Source organism: Seriola aureovittata, chromosome 14, assembly GCF_021018895.1.
Source record: "Seriola aureovittata isolate HTS-2021-v1 ecotype China chromosome 14, ASM2101889v1, whole genome shotgun sequence".
Taxonomy (NCBI): domain Eukaryota; kingdom Metazoa; phylum Chordata; class Actinopteri; order Carangiformes; family Carangidae; genus Seriola; species Seriola aureovittata.
In genome coordinates this window covers 12303252-12325538 of record NC_079377.1, presented here as the reverse complement: position 1 = coordinate 12325538, position 22287 = coordinate 12303252, and the positions used below count along the sequence as shown (strand labels likewise).

The following is a 22287-nucleotide window of genomic DNA, read 5'->3' as shown; positions in this document are numbered from 1 at the left end:
TGTTGTCAGGCAGATATATTGACAATGTCTCTACCTGGGCTCTGGCTGCTTATCATGCAGTATTGGGTCTATATTTTCAATGAGCCTAGAGTCAGTCTTTGTCTCTAAATTGACATGCACATTACATCTAATTTACCGTGGTTTAAACACAAGTGGTTCTTTACATAGATAGATAGATAGATAGATAGATAGATAGATAGATAGATAGATAGATAGATAGATAGATAGATAGATAGCGGAAGGAAGGATGGATGGAGGGGGTGGTGGGTGTGTCTCAGTGGATGAGTGACGTACTACTGGGACGCATGCCCCGTGCGCACTGCGCGTCCTGGCCTGTCAGTAGCAGCCAGATGGAAACGTAGGCAAGTGAATTTGGTGAGGTCATGTATTTTTAAGCCGCACAACGGAATAAATCATCCTTCTTCGGCGGCATAAACAAATAGCCCGCTTACTCCGGAACATTTCGCCGCTGATCGGACCGCGGGGGGGGGAATCCATAGTTTGATCTGAAGACAAGAGGTAAGATGAGGATTCGCACCTCTGCTCCTCAGACGTGCTTATTGTTTGGCCGTGGGGGAGGGTCGTATGCCGCTGTGTGCACGCTCGTTTAACCGACGCGGCTGTTGTTTAAGGCTGCTACATTGTGTTTCCCTGGTGTTACTCACCCGAAGCGCTCACCCCGCGTGTCGTTGCAGTGAAATACGTCTGTACACGGCGTTTCGCGTGTAGATCGAGACGGCAGATAGTGTCACCAGCCGGCTGCGCACTGTGTTTAACGAACAGGCCCTCCGTCATATCACGATATTGGTTGTTATTATCTCTGCTATAATGTCTTCTTGTGCAGGGTCCGGCTTGTTCGGGCCCTAGCATGCATGGCTCTTCGCTGTGCAGTCATTTACCTGCCTGCTGCCGCTGCCGTCGACAAGTCAAGACAAGACCAGGGGTCGTGTGGCCAAGGTTAACACACTGACATCGAATGAAAATAAACAGCGGATCGATAGTGGTTCTCTCCCCCCCCCCCCCCCCCCCCCCCCCCCCGTTTAATTTGGCAATTTATTCTTTATCTCTGTGTCTCTCAGCCCCGCGAACAGTTTGCATATATGTGTGGACTGGGACAAGAACGCTTCCTTAGCTTTGCATTGGATACGCACAGCGGGATATGTATGTGCCAGAAGTTATATTATGCATGAAGTGGATTATAATAAATGTGTGTTTGGCTGGGATTTTCTTGTATTTCCTGATCAGCTGATGTGCCATGCGTGTAAACTGGCAGAACATGAGATGGTATTGTACCTATTGACACAATATGATTCTACCTATGAGGCTGTTTGTAGTCACTGACTGTGTGTTACTGGTTTTAATGTGTGATGATATAGACAAGAAGGCCACACAGTATCACTGTATATTGTGTTGATATGTGGTAAAACGGTGACACAGTTTTCCAAGAATGTGTATGTTTGTGTTACATGTTGTATAACAGGCCTAGATGTTAATACCCACTATTGCCAGGAGATGAATTGACCTTTAGGTTTGTGCTTTTGGTGGCCATTCATGAAATCATCAGGCTGAGGCAAGTTGTTTAAAAAAAAAACCAAAGGTTAAGTTATTAGAAGGCAGTGCACTCTAGGAACGACTCTGTTGTATTTCTGCTTTTGCAGGATACTCTGGCACAGAGACGTATTCCAGCTCCCTGCCTTTAAATCCATTCACAAGCTCCACATGTCCTGATGCTGCAGGAAACTACTACTACTGCAGTCTAATTGTGTGTTATTGATTCAGAGGGAATTTGTTGATGCTGCATGTACTTGTAAGCATCAATACTAGTTATTTCACAACAGGGGCATTAATATGAACACTGTTTGTGACTAAATAGGAGTTCAGGGGATCAGAAGATCTCGAACTTTAAACCTGCATGTACCTGACCTTAATTATCCTCATGGACAGCCATTATTTAAAAAAATAATGACCTTACAACATGGCCTTACATACCACTGACAGTACTGAACACTAACCACAACATCATTCAAGCCATCATAACTCAGATGAGCGTAATTGTCTTCCTGTCTAAAGTATAAAAAGAAGTGACATGTCTATTTTCATGTTGTGAGGGAGGTGGATGTTATGTACGTCTTTGTGACGTTGGAGGAACAGAAGGAGAGCTGACTCATTTTATTCTGGCAATTATAACCCTCATATGGACTGTGTGTCGGGAGAGTGGAGGAACGGGGAGGGCGATTACGTTGCTTATATAAGAACGGAATAATAGGAGAGGAAGGAAGCCGATGTTAGTTTTCTCCTTTTTTAGATTTTCTGTTTTGATGCAAAATGAAACTTGTTCGGGAACATCATGCTCACAAATTGGCATCTCTGTGTTGTGTCTTATCTGGGCTCACAGCCTCTTGGTGCAACTTGACCCAGTTAACATGTGGCTGTGGAAGACCTGCTTGTAGAACTGGGCTGGAGTCCTGGGCTAGGGTCCAAACTGAGAGGAATTATCACTGGGCTTGGTTTTCCAGTGTGACAGAGTCACTCTGAGAATCATGTTTCACATGATGGAGTAGACCTCCCCGTGGCCTGCTGTTCTGCCACCCCTGCTGATGATATCAAATCTTCCATGCTGGTGTGTTTGCTGAGTTGCTGAGATAAGGAACTGCAGTGCTCGCCTCAAGTGTGAAATTCAGCAGTGTCTTTTCTCCTTTACTCTTAATCTGCTTTCTCGGGAGCAGGGATTTTCATTTGACTTTCTAATTTTCGCCGGGTCTGCTCAGCAGCTCCTGTGGGATTTGTGGTGTAGTCCCAGCGCGACAAAATATTTAAACCGTGTGTGTCTGTCTTTCTGTACACAGAGGACATTTTTGGATGCGCAGAAAGCAGTAATTGAAGATTTCACCATGAACAAAAACAAGAGAGAAAAGGAGTTCTACAGCCTAGATGTTGGAGACTCAACATTCACAGTGCTGAAGCGATACCAGAATTTAAGACCCATCGGCTCAGGAGCACAGGGTATCGTCTGGTGAGTGTTTCAACCTCATTCTTATTCAGTCAGCAGCTTCTTGGTGATATATGTTTTGTATGTACTGAATGTCACCAGAGCATTCACGAGAACCAGAGAACATCTAATTTAATATTACCTCAAGAAATAACAATATAAATCCTTGGAAATTAGAAGTTTTCATACCATTTTTGTATTAATTTTTTTTTTTTTTTATCAATGCAGAAATATTTTGACTATCGAAGTGACATTGGTGACCACATCTTGAAATTATTCGCTCTCTTTGTTCTTCAGCTCAGCCTATGACCAAATCCTTGAACGAAATGTTGCCATCAAGAAGCTGAGTCGGCCGTTTCAGAATCAAACCCATGCCAAGAGGGCGTACAGAGAGCTCGTCCTAATGAAATGTGTCAATCACAAAAATGTAAGTATGCAAATCTCCTCGGCTACACTACACTTCGCCGGTGGGAGACGTGCTGTTTTAGATTTACAATGTGCGTGTAACTCAAATGATGCTTTAATGTGATTCTGATTCATGTAATTTTATACCCACAGATCATTGGCCTATTAAATGTATTTACACCCCAAAAATCATTAGAAGACTTCCAAGATGTGTAAGTAACGTGTGTGTTTGTTTTCATTGTAGAGCGCACTGTGTGTATCCTTCATAAAACCGAACGACTCCCTCATGTGTGTTTGCTTTAAATGCTTCTACACTCGCCTAACACTGTTTCTGCTCCGTCAGGTACTTGGTGATGGAGCTGATGGATGCCAACCTGTGCCAGGTCATTCAGATGGAGCTGGACCATGAGAGACTGTCCTATCTGCTCTATCAGATGCTGTGTGGTATCAAACACCTCCACGCTGCCGGCATCATTCATAGGGTGAGCATCAGCTGGCCGGGTGCTGCACAGGCTGATGCCAGGCGAGCGTTCTGAAGAGGAACTGTTAAACCCGCGGTGATACTTGACACTGAAGTGCAAACGGTCAACTGGCACACTATTAGATGATGAATATAGCCCCTTAATTACCAACAAAACCCTATAAAAATATATTGGACAGGTTTTGTTTTAAGTATTTGTGCTAAGAACATTGGTGGGTTAATGTAAATGTGTGTCATTTTTTTGACTGTAAAACGCAATTTCAGAGCAAGTATTCTTAATGAGGCGTCCCCGAACCGAACACTGAATTTCAAGCAGCTCTCCAGAAGTTGATTTAAGTCGATACAGATTTCTCACCTCCTCATCGAACAGGGCAGGTGAATGTATAATTTCCTCATATGCGCCTCATCATGAAAAAAGAGACTCAAAACAAGAAATATGTGTTAAGAGACATCTTTAACAAAACAATATTCCTCACTAGAATGAAGAAGCAGCCAATCTCCCAAAAAAAAAGATTATTATTGTAAAATGTTGCTGCTTGATTAGTGTGCAAACTATAAAATTTGAAATTAATTTGCTACTAGCAAACAAAACACTTCAATACGTAATTTGTCCAGATAAACATGACAAAAGTTATCCTTAGGAAAATAGCTGCAGCAGGAGCTGGAACCAGAGGGATTGATTGGATGGATTCATGATGGATAATGTAGAACTCTATTATCATGTAACTTGTACAGACAATAAACAAAAAGCTGAACGATCCTTGTTTGAACGATACACCCAGTCAAGATGCTGTAATGCAGGGCTCCATTTAGTTTCAGAGTGGCGTTTCCCTCCTTCACTCACTGCACACACATTTCTTTTTACGATGTCATTGATTCCTATTGATAAAAAATGAACTATGTTTTGGTGTGTGTGTTCCTCTGTAGGACCTCAAGCCCAGTAACATTGTCGTCAAGTCAGATTGTACACTGAAGATTTTGGACTTCGGCTTGGCTCGGACGGCCGCCACGGGCCTCCTGATGACACCGTATGTGGTTACGCGTTACTACAGAGCGCCGGAGGTTATCCTGGGCATGGGCTATCAAGCCAATGGTTAGTGATTATCTATGTGCAGCCGCTCAGTCAGTCTACAGTGTCAGCTCTTTTTGATTTTCAGTGTTTCAAAATCACAGTTAGACGATTAAACTTAAAAGACTTTTAAAGTTTTGTATCAGATCTGTTATAACCCATATTCAGGGACCTGGAGAGAAATATTGCTTTTAACACTGTGTAAGCCGCTTCTGTGCATAATGGGAATTTGTTGTAAGAAAATGCTCACTAACCAGCCTCCTACGTGTAACTAACCTGTTGTTATGCATTCCTCTCACCTCTTATTGGCTTTGATTACCGTGTTCCACTAAACTAGTGGACATATGGTCTGTGGGCTGCATACTGGCGGAAATGGTTCGCCATAAAATCCTCTTCCCAGGAAGGGACTGTATCCTTGGGACTTTTAAATACTTCTTCGCACTGTTAATCTTAACGGTTGTTGTAAGTGTTTGTGCTTTCCTTCGTCAGCTTTTGGACTGAATGTAATCATTTGTGTCAGGCTGTGGGGAATTGTTAATATAGTGTCAATTTTCATTTTTATCTGCTCAACACTGCATTGCTCTTCCTCTTATATATCTGGCTGATTCTGCATGCTGTCCATTTTCATTTCCACACATCATCACACCGCTGTCATTCTGTTTGCCGCCTTCTCAGTTTGCCTGTTGTTTTTTGTGCTTTTTTTTTTTTTTTTTCTCATCATTTTGTTTGCATGTCCACCTCCCTGTCATCTCAACATCCACCTCCAGTGGACGTATGGTCAGTGGGCTGCATAGTGGCCGAGATGATCAGGGGAAGCGTGTTGTTCCCCGGCACTGATCGTATCCTTCCCCGTCATTGATTGATCACCGTGTCATCACTTCATTCTGTGTGAAGAGATCCAACACCATCCTGATAGTTTCCCTCTGTCACTTTGTCACTATCCATTTTCCAGTTTTCCACTTGACAAACGTGACCTCCATCATTGCTCTTCTCCACCCACCTATTGTGAGAAAAAAAGCAAAATCAGACCATAAAGGGCAGTAGTTGCAAGAGAGTATGTGCAAGTATTAGCTGTATAGGAAAATAATGAGTGGCTGTATCACTATAGATCATGTGATCCAGCTGCAGTATGCGTGTGTGTGTATGTGTGTGTGTGTACTATGTGAATCTGTTGGTGTGTGCACCTCAAAGACGGTTAAATGTCACTGCCCTGATGGGGTGTTGCAGTATGTGTGTTGGGAGTGAACGATGTGTCTGTGTGGGCTGTTTCCTTAACATTTACACTTCAGACATCGACCAGTGGAACAAAGTAATTGAGCAGCTCGGCACTCCGTCTCAGGATTTCCTAATGAAGCTGAACCAGTCAGTGAGAACGTACGTAGAAAACAGGCCACGCTATGCTGGATACAGCTTCGAGAAACTCTTCCCAGACGTGCTCTTCCCGGCCGACTCTGATCACAACAAGCTGAAAGGTAGCGGTGTTATCGTATCATAACCCAAACCATCAAGAATGCATTCATCAAACCACATTTGTAGTCTTGTGATTAATAGCACAGCATCTTATCTGTTTGTTGTTTCTTCCCGCAGCGAGCCAAGCGAGAGATCTCTTATCCAAGATGTTAGTGATTGATGCCTCCAAGCGCATCTCCGTAGACGAGGCCCTGCAGCACCCCTATATTAATGTTTGGTACGACCCAGCAGAAGTGGAAGCGGTAAGTGGATCGCTGATCGGACTGCATGATCCTTAAATGGGTCACATGAGATTTTAATTACTTCACTTGAAGTGGAAAGTTGGCATCGCTCATCTACCACCAATGTGCCGTTTAAGCCATTTTCTCTTTCTCAGCCCCCTCCGAAGATCCCAGACAAACAGTTGGACGAGAGGGAGCATACCGTGGAAGAGTGGAAAGGTTAGACAGCATACTAAGAATCTTAACGCTGAACTCAACACTTCACTTTTCACTGTCAGTTTCAGTGTATTATTTACCCTGTGACTCCTGAGGCAGCACGGGAACTAACCACAGTGCTAGGATGTGCTGTTGGCTTCATTCACTGATAAAGTGCATTTATTTTGAAAATAAGTTAAACCAGCGTGGTAATTTAACAAAACATTAAAAATGTTACCATGCAAATACTCATCACTATTAGGGCTTTCTGATATAGTTCATGCATTCAATTTCTGCAAATCAGATGTGTTTACAAGGAAATAGAAATGGTCAGCTGGTCAGATTCTATGATGAGCAGTGACATGATTTTTTTTCTATTCATGGAAAGCACAAAAATAAACCATGTGTAAGGAAATCCAGTGGGAGAGCCAGTGAATGTGTAGAAATGCGGCCAGTTGTTTACAGACATTGTTGCCGAAGGAGCTCTGTGTCTCCACTATAGTTGCCAGAAGGTGCGTGGCGTGACTTGAAATCCCCTTTTTTTAAAACCTCTCAGTTAATGTTTTCCACTGTGTGGAACCTGAGTCTCCGGAGCACGGGAGGACTTAAGATTGTGAGTAAATATCACTTTCAGTTGTGCAGCACGATGAGCTCATCCTAAACCCTGCCAGGTGATAATGACCCCTCACTCATTTTTAGAAGGGTCACACCAGCACAGCCTGTCCAAATTAGAAACATGATGCTGTTTGGACTGTACAGTATGCAATACACTCTGACTGTACAGAAAAAGTGTATTGCATACTGTGCATACAAGCATCAATTCTTCCTCTCCGTCTCCCCTGCCCCACATAACCTTCTTGTGTTCTTTCATTTTTAGAGCTAATTTATAAGGAAGTGAGTGAATGGGAGGAGTGGACAAAAAATGGAGTGATAAGAGGCCAGCCACCTCCTTTAGGTGAGTAATCATTATAACTCTGGGAGATAAGAGGAGGTGGAAGTGGAAAGGATGAATTAAGGTGAATCAATACTATTTTTGTTTGTGAGAGGCACATGATGGGTGTTTACCAGAGGAGGACACTCAGTCTGTTTGATTGAATAATGAAATAGTCCTAATACTTTTAATTCAATTTAATGTTATTTTATTTAAATCAGCTGCATACTTCGTACATATGCACTGTAAGATCTAATTTGTTGATTTGCAAGTTTTTACCAAGAGATGTTAAATTTGTAGAAGGACAACAGTGTATTTGAGCCATAATGATATTTTGTAAATAAAGATGATAATAAAGTTGAAACTCTTTTTTTAATAAAGTCACAAGAATTAAATGCTTATGTTTCTAGAATAGAACTGCAATATTTTGAAATATTTCAAGAATGAACAAAGTGTTTTGAAAGTACAAATAGTAACTGTAGGCTATGTATTGTCAGGGAAAGTATAAGAGAGTCCAGCCCAATTCAATCATTTTGTTCTTGAATCAGTTTTGAATCAGTGTTTAAATAATTGAGACGTCTTACTATTTCTTAAAAAGATTTAGCCAAGTTTTAACCTTTACATCTTTTGACCCAATCAGCTTTTAATAGGTATTCAAGGTTTGAGACACTGTTTACCTGTGTGTGTACCTGTAATGGCAGAATCCTGTGTATTTCAATGAAACCTATGCGTTGACGTGTGTTTTTCGCAGCACAGGTGCAGCAGTGATCGACAGCCCCCCTCAGCCAACGTCCTCCTCTTCTTCAGCCAACGACGTCTCATCCATGTCCACAGAGCCCACTGACCCGAGCAGTGACCCCACCATGACCTCTGAAACAGACAGCAGCTTGGACAGCCATACCTCTCTGGGTGCGCTGGCCTGCTGCAGATAACGGACACATACAAAACGCATAACACACAAACACACACACCTACACACAAGAGCAAACCTTTTTAGGCCAATGGAACTTCTCATGTTAGTTTTTAGAGCTGCGCTTTTAATGTACAGTTTGTTTTTATTTCCCCTCCCTCTATACTGCTGTAAATGATTGTGGTTTGAAATTGTATCATTATTACTGTATTTTTGCTGCAAAGAATCAGAGTATGTTTTGATGTGAATCTGTGATGTAAGTTATGAAAGAGAGGGATTTGAGTGTACTTTACACATTACTGTTTTTTAGCTACTGCTACACAGTCGACTATCACACTGTTAGCACCGCAATATTATGTTGAGTATATTTTTGAATTGTTCATTTGGCATTTTTGTATTATTCTTGGGACATTTGAATGACTCTACACCAATTCTCTCTTTTAAAAGTAGACTATAGCACATTTCATCTCTGATCCTAATGCAAATGGATAATTTTATTTTGACACTGTTCCTCATCTTTCTTGTAGAAAGCATCCCAAGTTAACTTATTTCTTAGTATTATGTCACCTCAGATTGTGTGTATCTTGACAAGCGGTCAAATGCTCTGTTGCCCTGACACTGAATTTCTTTTTTTCTTTTTCTTTTTTTTACTATAGCATACTGTAAACTGACTGTATTTTAACTTGTTTATTTACTTAGGTGTAATTTGTAGATGACGGTCTGTTGGATGAGGAAGAACAGGGTGAATGTAAGTGAATAGAAATGTGGCATTGTAACGAGCCACTGTTAGCGCTGTAACAGGTTAATCCAGGCCACTCCACTGGCTAGAATGAGTGAGCTGTATTTGGGGACTGTCACCAGAGTCTAAATGAGTCACTTTACCCTCATGGCAGGTTCTTTCAGACGTTATTCACTGCTGTCTGATATTTAGGATATTTCATTTAAGTGCCCTTACTCAGTTCAGTGATTTTCAGTCCTCTCCGTGGCAGATGCTCCTCTCTTCTGTGGTGCGTCTTTCTGAGTTCTACCTCACACACACACACTCAACCACACGTGTTTGAAGATACAGTATGTATATCATGGCACACATCATTCGAAAGAAATGCGAAAAAAGATCCAAGTTTTTTTTTCAGCATTTGTGTTATTTATTTATTTATTTATTTATTTCAAGCTAGGAGGTGTCTATTGTAATGTAATGTACATTTCATTCAGAAGTACTATTTATATGCATTTTGTTTCTTTTTTTTTTCTGTGCAATATAATCATAGATTAGTATACTTGGTAATTGATCTGTACAATTTAATGTAGATGTATGTATGTTTCTGAGAGTCAGGAAACAGGCATTTGCTACCTGCCACGGTAACCTTTGGATGTATTTGATGGCTCAAATTCCCAACCTGTCCCTTTGCCCTTTTCATGGTTGGGCACTCCAGGCAGTAACCCCCTAGCATCAGCTCCCAGAATGCACTTTGGGGATTGTGACGCATGTCCTGACCCTTTCTGGGCCACATTACAAATGACTGTTGTGGCTTCCTCTTTTTTGTGGTTTTTTTTTTCTTCCCCTCCATCTTCTCAAAAATAGAAAAGTTAGAATAGACTACGCATGAGTTTTCTCTGAGCAAATCTGGTTTTAGTGCAGGTACATTTAGAGTTAAAGAAAGGAAAGCCATTCAGCACTACTGGGATGATACTGCAGTCTTCTGATGGTTTGGCCAAATACGGACAGTAAAGAGAAAAACCTGTTGTGGTGTGTTATGATAAGGCCAGGTGTGTGAATTTTAGCCTTTGGATATGAAATTGCCTCACTAACAGACCAATAATATACATCAGAAATGGAAACTGTCTACAGTACCTTCAACTCCAGCAAATAAAAGAGTTGAATTTTAATGTCTCACATTGTTCTTCCTTTGTCAAGATTTCTGTCGCGTTCTAACATCAACAGAGCGTGTATAAGGAAGACTGTAGCTCATATCATTAATAAGGCCTTTTCTGGTCTCCTACAGAGGAATTTAGACAATTAATAATTAGCTACATGACCTATGGAGTATAATAGTAAGGGCGTTTGTGGAATGGTAAAATGAGAGGTCCTTGGTCCATAGGAGTTCTCGTTTGGCACCGGCACTGGTCAGTGTAGGCACAAGACGGCCATACTAAAGAGGATACGATGGCAAGTAGTACTGCACAAGAGGTATTTGGTCTTCAAAGCTTTGGGGCTGGCTGGTTTTCCAAGCTCCTCCTCCTCCTCCTCCTCTGATGGACCAGATGAAGGCAGGTTGGTCTGGTCTAGTTGGTCCGTGTTGCTCCTGTGGTCAGATCTCCAAGGGTTTTGAAGAACTCCTCCATCTCCTGCTGGAGGAGAATGTTTCGGTTCTCTGCGTCTTGATGTGCCCGCTCCGAGTTCCTGAGTCGGATCTCCAGCATCTGGAACTTCTTCTTCTCCTGGTCCAGGTCCTCCTCGAGATGGTTAACCTGGGACTGGTACTTAGAGCAGGACTCTTCCAACCTCAAAGAAGAGAAGAAGGTATTATAAATAAAACCTCAGGCTGAAATGAATTAGTTATTTGACAGGAAATGACAAGTGACTCATTCTTACTTGCGAATGCAGCTTTCATAGCTTGTCCTCTGTTTCTTCAGCTCCAGTTTGAGCTCGGTCAGCATGTTGGTGAGACCTTCGTTTGTCCCAGTGAGATCATCCTCAGTCCCACTTGCACTGTGATCCGGAGTATTTGTACTGTCCGTCACCTCTGTGGGTCTCTCTTGACCCTGCCCCGCTTTTACTGCTTTGTCACTTCCCTCTGGCTCGGCCAATGAGATCTCAAAGGACGTCCAGATTGAGGAGGTGTCAGCAGGCAGGCTTAGACTAGAGGGGGCAACATTGTCATAGGCAGACAGTCTGTGGGATTGGTGGAGGGCTCTGTGAGACAGGGATGTTCGAGAGGAGTCTTCATCAGAGTCTCTCTGTGAGTCCTTGAGTGAAAGAGTGGTCTCTTTGAGGGAGAGTGTTGAATCCTTCAGAGACAGAGTAGAGTCTTTCAGTCTTTCACCAGATGAGGTGGTGCGCCTGTGAGCTCGGAGGGACGACAGGCCATTCATCAGCCAGTTGCTCCCACCAGCTGCTGACACATCTCCCGCCGATCCCCCTAATTTCCCCCTTGACCCCCCAGATGCTGCACTGCCCTTGAAGGAGCACCTCCAGGAGGGCAGGGCTTTAGACTGTTTACTGGGGCTAACAGCTACTTCACTTCCACTTCTCCCTTCAATTTTGCTGTCTGCTTTTCCGTCTATTTTCTCCTCTGATTTACTTTTGCCCTTCCCTTCAAGCTGAACATCCTCACCTTTCTCCAATGTTGTACTGGGGCTTGGAGTGGTCGGCTTACTGTCTGAAGAAGGGGTGGAAGATTGGAGTTTCTCTTTAGGGGATTTGGAGCCTGTGCCTGAGGAGGGTGGGGGGTCAATGTCTTCTTGTGAGAACCACTCTACCTTGCACCGTTTGAGAGGACTCAGCTGTTGCTGCGGGGAGATCTTGGTCTCTGTTTCTGGCTCCTGACGTTGGTAAAGTCGGGAGTGTTCACTGATCAGCACAGTCATCAGGTGCTGCACCTGTGAACTTCCTGTTTATAATGACAAACACACATACACTTGCAGTAAGTATAGGCCTGCTAGAAATGTTTCATGGCTATGTACATGTTGATTGTTTTTTAGTGCTACAGATTAACATATGTTGACATTATCACCAACCCTCCATCATGGTAACTGGATCCTCCACTCTGGGTCGAAGGATATTGGGTCCAAACACAGTGGCCAGATTCTGAACACTCATCTTATTCTCACTGGAGTGAGACTGAACCTCATCCAGGAACCTGCACAGACAGCAAGCAGTGTGTGAGTATACCCTTCAGTTTTTCCACATAAAGCCCCCAGCACCGACTGCATTGCTTCAAAGTGTTTAAAACTCCTTGTTCCTTTCAGTAAAAATCAAGCTCATGAAAAAAAAAAAAAAGAAGGGGGGGGGGGGGGGGGGGGGGCTGAGTCATGATTCTGCTGTGTGTGGGCTCTGCTTGTGGTGTTTATATAGATGCAGGAGGCAGAGAAGACGTGCAATTATGCACACTCTGAGTCAATCAATGTGATGTCACATCTCCTGATGACGGGGACGTGGGTGTAACAAATGTTGTTTCTTTGTATGACAGAGTGACAAGTCATCAAACAGTGAATGGGGAATGACAGCAATAATGAAACCCATCACTGTCACATTAGTGAGGTTAATAACTAGCTGTTAAATACAGGAGACGACATGATGGTGTTTACATACCTGCAGATGTATTTAAGGATGTTATAGTTGACCTGAGGAAGGGATTTCACCTGTTTGCCAAGCTCTATGATACCCTTTAACAAGAAAAACATGTGTTAACTATCAAGGTTAAGGTTTTAAAATACATCTGTAATGACAGGCAGATATTTCATTACCATTTCTTTATCCTTGGTAAGTAGCTGAGCACAAGAGAGAAACTGTGTGTATTTGGAGAATGGGATTATAGGCTCTGGCAGCTCCCGTATGTACAGCTTTAGCAGTGATGCCACTGTGTGGACATCTGTGGTACTGTAAGAGACAGAGAGTGCACATAAAGGATAATATTCAGCACTGATAAAAAAAAAAAAAAAAAAAAAGCCTGCTCCCACTGCCTCACCTGTCAAACACCGGCTTCTCGCCACGGTCAAACGCATCCTGTAGCTCTCGAACATGATTGGTCTGTCCGGGGGCCCTGAAAAGACCTTCCTCCTCCAGCCCGTGCTCACGTATGAAACACGCACACTGCTCGACCAGCACGGGCACCAGTCGCTGGGGGCCACACTGAGCCTCGTACAACATTGTCTCCTCTAGGTGCTGCCCAAAGACGCCTGCAGACACACAACACAGAAAATGGATATCAATCAGGACACTGATAGTTGAGGATGTTTCGTTAAATTTATTTGCATAATTACAATAATGAATAACTGTGAGACTGTGTATATGCATATGTTTAAGAACCACACCTCCTCCAAGTGGAGCCCATATGACTCTGCGTATGGCTCTGACCCATTCTTCCATGTCACTCTGAGAGTTGGCCATCAGCAGGAATGATTCATGGCTTAAACCTGTCCGATCTTTTTCTCCAGTGCCCCCTGAAAACACAATTCGGTATTCCATTACTTTCTGGATCGACAGGACAAAATGACTCACGCATCTCAAAACCACGTGGAATCACACATGAAACAAATACCACTTTTGCAAGATACTTTGCTCATCACATGAACTGTATCACGATACTGTAAACAAGTGGGTTCTGCCAGATGGAAACATCAGTATTTTCAATAACCTTATTAGCTCGAGCACCCCTGTAAAGTACAAAGAGGCAGCCGTGCAGCTCTGCCTCTTTCCTCTGGGCACACGCAGCTTGATACCACCCGGTTTGACATTTTAGTTTGACATTTTAGTTTATTTTAGTTTAGCTTTGATTACACTGTGTGAAATAATCTCCCTCTATGTGACTTTGTAATCGCTTGCTTTTGAAGAGGTGCAAGCACGTCTCCATTTCTAAAAGCATCAAGTTTGCTAATCATAAAATGTTTTCTTATATTTATACTGATGGAAACCTTTTGGAAGCAATCCAAAAGACAGAGTTTTTTTTTGTATTGTTTGTTTTTTTAAAGTGAATTTGGTAGGGGTTGCATGTGCTTTACTGTGTAAGACATTCAGTATATCAGTACCAGCCTTTAAGGCCTGCACTGTGGTGCATAGTGTGTTTTGTGTGAGAGAAATGACCCAGAAAGAGTAGTGTTCCCGGTGGACACCAGTAACTGCACCACTGCACACCGTCTCTTTTTTTTCCTTCTGTCCTGGACCTTTTCTTCTTTGTCTGTTTTCACTCTGTTATTTCACTAACTTTCTCTACAAACTGACACTGGACTCCATTTTACATGTTAAAAGGCCGCACTGATGTGTTTGCATGTTTTACTCCATATACTACAAACTGCATATAGTTTGCATGACTGTCGACCTTCTTCCAGCCCAGCTGAATGTGCTGAACACAGGTCATGTTTGCATGTACAGTATGTATATGAACATACATTTGTCTCAGTGAGGAGGAGACAACTGACACAGCGGTGTTGGCAGACACAGACACTGAAAATATTGTAGTTGTTCCTGTGCAGTGTTTCCGTGAAACAGAGGCTTTTTTTTCTACAGATCCTCTGTTGCAATACTGTATGTTTATCCAGAGGCTGCCAGATGCTTGCTCTTGCAAAATTGAAATTATACACCAGGATTGTGTCCTGGCAACACAGAAATCCAGAGAGGGAGATATATGCAATACTTTTCACCAGTTCAATCTGCTTTCAAAAATGCTCCAATATAGGAGCGTTACAGTGTTTCTACAACACATCCTCCTCTTTGATAATCAGAGCTGAGAAAGATGTAATGGGAACCTCATCCTCAGGATAAACTGTCAGGGTGTTAAGTCAACCTGCTGCAGTAATTGCCCACGTTGAACCTGTACTGCCAGTTGGAAATAGGGGCTACAGCTGAGCCCTTATGAAGAATCATCCGACCACGCCTCCTGATCGATGTGGCGCACACTCTGTCATCAGGCCAACCACATATCAAGGGCAGAAATGAATGAAGTCATTGTTGAACCTTCAGTCACATGCCTGTGGCAATCACATCCTTTCTGCTATTCTGCATATTTCATGCATGCGCCATGGCCTGTGACTCCTACGCAGCTTATTGATTTACTTCTATTCTTTTTTCATTCCTCACAATAAGGTTAACAAAGAGAACACCAGCTGCTGTATATACAGTATCAAGCAACACAGAGAGAAACTTTCTGTACATTACAGCAAACCTGGCATCAGCTTTATATTTTACTGGTTGTTGTATATGCACTGATGTTGCACCATTTGTGGTTTCAGCACTTTCTGAACATCAAAAACTCATGAGTGCAAACCAGCTTTGATCATGATGTCTTTTTCTGCAAAAAAAAAAGAAGGGATTTGGGAAATTATTTTAGATTGTGCTTTATCAGGATTTAGTGAAGCGTACAATCTTAGTCTAGTCTAAAGTGAGGACATTGTTTGCCACTGTAGTAAACAGATAGTTCAGCATCCCTAGAACAAGACTTTCTCACCTATTGACTTCCTTATACAGCAGAGTTGTCAACACGCCAACTCACCTGGAACTATTTCAAAAAGGTGGCGACCAGGCTCGTCCTGATTGGCAGGCAGCTCATTGACCTGACTGCCCTGAAGAGGAATACAACTCTGTAGGAGAAAGGAGAGGAAGGCGTGACACAGACAGATAGACAGATAGACTGACAGGCAGGCAAGCATGAGGAAAACATCCACATCAACTGTATTCAAGGGCCAAACAAGAAATCAATCAGTGGTTCTGGACTTGGATGTGTAGTGCATGTTAAACATTATAGAGTTCTGAGCACTCTGGGCTCTGGGCATCTGCCCAACAGAGGGAGGTAATGATGATGGACGGAGAGATGACTCAGGGAAACATCTCTTCATCTATTAATCCCTCAGCCGCTTCCTGATGTACATGCATTTCTGATCCAGCACAGAGACGGTCAGAGGTCGCCGGCTAAGTGCTTACAGGAGAACCACAGGGCAGCAAGTTACCACTTTATCAATGTGTGTGTCAGGGCAATAACAACACACTAAGACTCAAATGGAGATTGTGGGGATGGATGATTTTTTGCAGGAAAGATGAATGGCTATGGCACATAACACAGAAAATGTTTTATTTTACTTGAGGGCGACAAAATGTTTTTTGTCGCCCTCATTTTAAAGAATCAATAAGCTATTTTCAGAGTTGGAGCACACACATCGGATCTACTGGCCCTGGGCGAAAATACTCATTAGATAAATTCATGAAGCTTAAATATGTATCAGGCTTTGAACCAAAATCAATCCAAACCTCCTTGGGGATTAGGTGACATCAGGTAACTGTCTTGTATATTTACATACATTATTTTGTGCATGTCACCTGTGCCTTGGTCTCATCCTGGTCCTTGTAGAAATACAGAGCTTCAGTCCGCAGGACAAACCAACGCAGCTGCCAGTTTTTCATGATACTCCGCTGCCTCTTCAGCCAGCCTGCCTTCAGTGCTTTCTCCTGATCCAGAGGCGAGCAGGGCCTGGACACCCGAGACAGCTCTCCAAGCACCATGCTCTTGGACCGTGCTGCATGGAAGCACACATAGAGAAAAATGTGAGCTAAAAGAAGCTTTCAAGATTACAAGATTAAGAGCATCAGAGTGAGACAGAGAGAGATAAAAAAAAAATGAACGAGACAGAGTTGCATCGAGACAGAGGACACATTTTATTTTGAGATTTTTCTTTTTATTATTATAAGAATTCACAGAGACGATCCACAATCATTATTCACAGGAGTCTCCCATGTGTGCGGCTAAGTCCACAGGCTTGACCACGCATCCAGATTTCCTATTAAGTCATTTTTACCAAGACACAGCCTCCATTTTGTAGCAAAGACATCCTGCTTTAAGATGAAATCCATCTATCAATTACAGTGCATTTTATAAGGCGTTTCAGATATTAATAAGGGTATATATTATTTCCAGATTCATTGCTGTACAGAGAGGAATTTTGTTTCATATTACGTTGCATTTTAAGTGCTACAGACTGATCATAAGCATGGATTATATATTAGCATCTGTATGCCAAAGGTATAGAAGAAAAACAGCGACAGTAGAGTGATCCCTAGGGAGTCAGGGTGAGAGCGAAAGAGCGAGAGAGAGATAAACAGAAGGCACAGGGAGAGTAGAGAGAAGAGAGAAATCAATGGCGTCTTTTTCCTGTTAATTGCATCTCGCTTTCTGCTGAGGACAGCAGGGAAGGTATCTGTAAGGGCCTGGACTGAAATCTCTCTTTCTGTTTCTCTCTCCTGTTATCTCTCTCTCTCTCTCTCTCTCTCTCTCTCTCTCTTACTTATCAGCTCTCTGTCTGGACTCTTCATTTTATTTCTCCCCTCTCTGGACGTCCTTCATTTACAGAGTCATGATTGCTGGGAAGGGAAAAGACTGGAGAGCATGTGAAACACGTCATTAACGAAACTGTATGGTGACAGCAGAAGCAGACAGAGCAGGATCTAAAAATACAGCAGACGTGGCCGTGTTGTACACACATCTTTAAATCTCAGAGAGGAACTGTTTTTTTTTTTTTTTTTTTTTTATAAATCTACTGTCAGCAAAGAACTGTTGAATCAAATTATCTTTCCAGGATATAATGTCACTCAAAGGGCATTTCCTCGCATTTAATAAAATAATTTACATATCCACTAAAGTACTTTTATGTTACGAATGAACTGTTTTATGAGCTCATTAGTGATAGGTAGTGGTATTCAGATCCTTCACTTCAGTTAAAGTAGGAATACCACAACATATGTATGTATGTAAAATACTCCATTATGTTCTGAAGTTGAAATTTTAATCAAGTAAAAGTACTCAATTATTATTAGCAAAATACCCTTAAATTATCAATAATAAAAGTAGTACTAATGCAGAAATATTTCCCCTGTGACCTTGTATAATTCATTATTGAGTTATGTTTACTGATTCATTGATGTGTAAGCAGCATTTTACTCCTGTAGCTGGTTGAGTTGGTATCTGATATATACTTTTGTGTAGTTTAATCTATAACAGTGTATAATATTTTTTAAACATCTTATGTTGTAAAATCCTCATCTGTAAAGACATTAGTTAGAGCTGTAAAAAAAAGTAAAAAGTACAATATTTACTTTTGAACTGCAGTGGAGTAGAAGTTTAAAGAAATGCATATAGTTGAATGAAATACTGAAAAGTAAAAGTACAGTACCTGAGTATATATATACATATATATATATATATATATATCTATATATATATATATATACAGTCAGTCAGTCAGTCTTACATTATATTATAACTGCAATGATTATTAATGATATATATATAGATATATGTGTATATTGTCTCTATATGTCAGCCCTGGGCTTGGGTCCAGCCCACCGCGACCCTGTAAGGACAGGCGGTATAGCTAATGGATGGATGGATGGACTACCATACAGACCATAATAATCTTTTGTAATAATTGTAATTAACATTAACAATGATTGTTATTAACGTGGTGCAGCAAAAATTGTTTTATGAATGAAATCTTACAGAAATGATAAAATGACAATAAGTCTTCATGGTATTTTTACACTTAAACAATTATTCGGCCAAACAAATAATGGCGAGAAGCCTCAGCCACATCTGATTACTCAGGGTTTTTACCAATAGCATCTTCCTGTAAGACTCACACTCCACTTAACTGCTTAGGATTTGAGTCTGATATCCAAGTTTCTGAGTGCAGATCACTGTGCTGCTGTCTGAATTTGCCCTGAATGATGTTGCATAAAAGGGTCAGAGGAGAGCAGAGCTGGGAATCCAACCAAAGGAGAATACCATTACAGCAAAAGAGAGATGGCAAGCGCACCAAACGTGGCAAGCAAACTTAAGTGGCTACTCTGCTTTTATGGTCTTATTTTTACAGCTGGTCTAGAATAAGACAAGGACAGCCAGGGGAGAAATGAAGCCCTGCCTAAACACAAGCACACAATATGGGTTCTTGAAGCTGCTGCTGGCCAATACTTCACTCTGTTGTGGCCATTTTCATGCAAAAAATGCAGATCAGCAAATCTCACAGACTTTTGTCAAGTCAGGGTGGCAATGCCACTGAAACAGCAGTCATGTGGATGCTCTCCTCCCAGCCACCTGAGGCAGTGTGCGTTGGTTGTCTATAGCAACCACCTGCCGTGAGGAGCACAGCAAGTATTTATACTCATCATGATAATCTCAGCGCCAGGAGTTGTTACCGTTGGTTTGCAGCTTCCATATTCATCTCCATGCAGTCATGTGAGAGGCATGCATATGTGGTGTCCTGACTTATGTGGTCACAAGCGAATTTACCAAGCGTTAGAGGAACTATGTTTGACGGTCAGCTGTTGTGATATCCAGAGGAGAGCCCATGCATTCCCCTCACCACCGCTCATACCCGAGTCTGTCAACTGCTCAAAACCAAAACCCATGTAGTTATGTGTTCAGGTGTGACCGTGTCAGGATACAGACCATTGTCATAGGGAGAATTATCCTTCCAGCAGCCATGTTTAGTACGACCCACAGTGATCTCCATCTCGATCAAATCTTCTATGAATGAAGACGGTATAATCAAGAGACATGGGGATTACATCACCCTGTAGTAGTGCTTGTTAACTCTCAATGAGCCCAGCAGATAAAGCCTCAGATCATGCAAGAAAAGTCAGGTCATTGCTGATCGCAATAGTCACCGGGATGCAGAATGACACTGGTGTGGATATTCGGCACAAGTCTGGCATTGTTACACCTCATGATGTCATTATCGATGAAAGCACTAACAACAATATAAATGTTATTATTACAAAGACAGCAGGTCAGATGGAGCTCTGCAGAGAGAGAAAGAGAAGAGAGGAGAAAGAGATGACAGCAAGAAAGAAAAGAAAGAAAAGAGATGGAGCGTACAGGAGGGATGGAGAAAGGGGAGGAGGGACCGTGCTTACCCCGGCGTGCCTGTTTTATCTTGGGGCTCAGCATGGTTACCGTTGCTGTGCTGCTCCCTCTCACAGAGACATGACTGCATCCCTCTGTTCACACACTATTCCTCCACCACACACACACACACACACACACACACACACACACACACACACACTCAGCGCCTCACGCTGCTGCCTCGCCCTGTTACTCCTCATCCTCTTCGAGCATCTCTCTCCTCCGGCTCACAGTCTTGCACTTGGACACTGTCTCCATCTGATTTCACACACACGTAAACACACACACACACACACACTCACACACATATGCACACTCACGCTTACAAGCACTTAACCATACACCCTCCTCTTCTTCCTCTAATTCCTTTCGTCTCTCTCTCTCTGTCCCACTGGCCCGGCGTGCTGTTGTTCTCACATACCTAGAGCCCTGCCCACTCCCTCTCTCTCTTTCTCTCTCGCTCCCTCACTCTCTCTCTCCTTTGCAATCTGTCTCCCTGCCTTCTGCTGCACACTTTCAGTATCAATTTCTCACCGTCTATAAATATGTCTGGCTGTGTGTCCTATGTCTTGTCACCCGTTTCTTTACATTGACTCCCCCATCACTCCCCAGTCTTCACAGTCCCTCCAGCTGTTTGCTCATGGAGATTTGATTATGGTCTTGTCGGTAGCTGGAGTACAACCTCAGATCAATACATTTGATTTTACTGACACCATTCTCACTATTAAAAGACTGATGCAGAGTAAGTGGACGTGTCATTGTATTGTCTGTACCTCTAAACACTTGCAGATGTATGGCAGGGATGGATAATTTTTGGTGTACATGTGTTCAAAACTGACAAAATCTGACTTGATCATGACTCACACAGGCTGAGATTTACAGTCTGAGGGGAAATGCCACACCGCGCAGGAATCTGTATGGTGAAAGCCACAGCACTCAAGGGTGTGATGTTCTTGTTCCTATTCTGTCTGGTAGTGATGTGATAAAGCAGATAAATGCTGCAGCTCAAGAGGCTGGATGAGACTCAAATGCAGTACAGAGACTGAGCTATAGAAGGGCGAGCTGACTGAGGTTCCTCATATGAAAAGATAACCAACTCAGCTCACACATAACAATCAATCAATGGCAGATGGTCAATACTATGCACAGCCCCTTACGAAGGCTTTTATAAGGAAGCAGCAGTACGTTAGTGACACAACTTTGGCCAATTTGATTTGTGGAAAATTAAAACAACTTATACCCTGACAGACAGAAAGCTTATAGAGATGATCAAGAAATGGTTTGGACCCATAAATCATAAAAACTCAAGAGCTTCAGTTTAAATGAGAACTCAGATGGCCAGCCGGCTTAATCATAGGCAACAACATAGATCGTCAGCATGCTTGATACAATGACCAACTATGCAAAACAAATTAAAAACAGAGCTTTACCTGATTCCTTTTGTTTTTCACCGGCCAGAAAAGCCCTGGATGGTTTCATTGCAGTGAACCCGTCTGCACAGTGAATCCCTCTCCGCTGGGCCCATTTCTAAAAGACACACACACACACACACACACACACACACACACACACACACACACACACACACACACACACACACACACACACACACACACACACACACACACACACACACACACACACACACAAGGACACTCAGAGTTTAAACAATGACAATACTGAAATGTCAGTCTAATTGATAATCACAAATCTAATGTAATTCACATACCCAAAGAGAAGGGACTACTATTCTTGCCTTCAGCACACTGGTGACATGTGCCTGAGGAATGCTGATGAGAACAAATTCTCATAGACGGCAGGAAGTAAAGACAGTCATGAGAGTATTACTTGCCATGTCATCTCGGATGGGCGGACCGGACGACTCTCAGCCTCGAGCCACACTCTCTGTGCTGCACAAGAAAAGCATCACACAGTCCCGAAGCAGCTGCAGTGATTGATACCGTTTCCAGGGAAATAAAACACAGGTGTGCGATGCTGTCCCGCTGT

At 42.5% G+C, this 22287-nt stretch overlaps 2 protein-coding genes across 8 annotated transcripts in view; one reads left to right on the top strand and one right to left on the bottom strand.

The window, feature by feature from the left end:
• Positions 1–10558, top strand: part of mapk8a (mitogen-activated protein kinase 8a) — a 12835-nt gene extending 2277 nt beyond the window's left edge. For 2 of the 6 annotated variants that reach the window (XM_056394986.1, XM_056394981.1), the window contains exons 2-12: positions 2847–3013; positions 3287–3416; positions 3548–3606; positions 3738–3876; positions 4803–4968; positions 5282–5353; positions 6234–6416; positions 6532–6656; positions 6791–6854; positions 7708–7785; positions 8518–10558. In XM_056394986.1, coding sequence (XP_056250961.1) covers positions 2892–3013; positions 3287–3416; positions 3548–3606; positions 3738–3876; positions 4803–4968; positions 5282–5353; positions 6234–6416; positions 6532–6656; positions 6791–6854; positions 7708–7785; positions 8518–8693 — 1314 coding nt within the window. In that variant the 5' untranslated portion in view covers positions 2847–2891 and the 3' untranslated portion in view covers positions 8694–10558. Of the gene's footprint in view, positions 1–324; positions 520–2304; positions 2621–2846; positions 3014–3286; positions 3417–3547; positions 3607–3737; positions 3877–4802; positions 4969–5281; positions 5354–5711; positions 5784–6233; positions 6417–6531; positions 6657–6790; positions 6855–7707; positions 7786–8512 lie in introns of those variants that run through there. The other 4 variants (XM_056394985.1, XM_056394984.1, XM_056394982.1 and 1 more) reach the window with 4 other exon arrangements.
• On the bottom strand, positions 9299–22287 carry arhgap22 (Rho GTPase activating protein 22). 2 transcript variants are annotated; one of them, XM_056394979.1, is made up of 11 exons: positions 22133–22287; positions 21711–21807; positions 16701–16897; positions 15880–15967; positions 13706–13834; positions 13360–13570; positions 13139–13271; positions 12984–13057; positions 12410–12531; positions 11265–12282; positions 9299–11174 (listed from the first exon to the last, which is right to left on the bottom strand). In XM_056394979.1, the coding sequence occupies exons 1-11, from the start codon at positions 22133–22135 to the stop codon at positions 10955–10957; spliced, it is 2292 nt and encodes a 763-aa protein (XP_056250954.1). In that variant the 5' UTR covers positions 22136–22287; the 3' UTR covers positions 9299–10954. The 2 variants fall into 2 exon arrangements, with proteins under 2 accessions (XP_056250954.1, XP_056250955.1); XM_056394980.1 differs by lacking the exons at positions 21711–21807; positions 22133–22287 and adding an exon at positions 20289–20803.

Bases quoted from the DNA above. Each gene is read 5' to 3' on its own strand.
- arhgap22 (XM_056394979.1), bottom strand. The intron at 16,898-21,710 runs GTAAAGCTCTGT...GCTTCCATGCAG, and splicing joins TGAAAAACAAAAGGAATCAG to CACGGTCCAAGAGCATGGTG. The intron at 13,272-13,359 runs GTGAGGCAGTGG...TGTCTCTTACAG, and splicing joins GAGAAGCCGGTGTTTGACAG to TACCACAGATGTCCACACAG.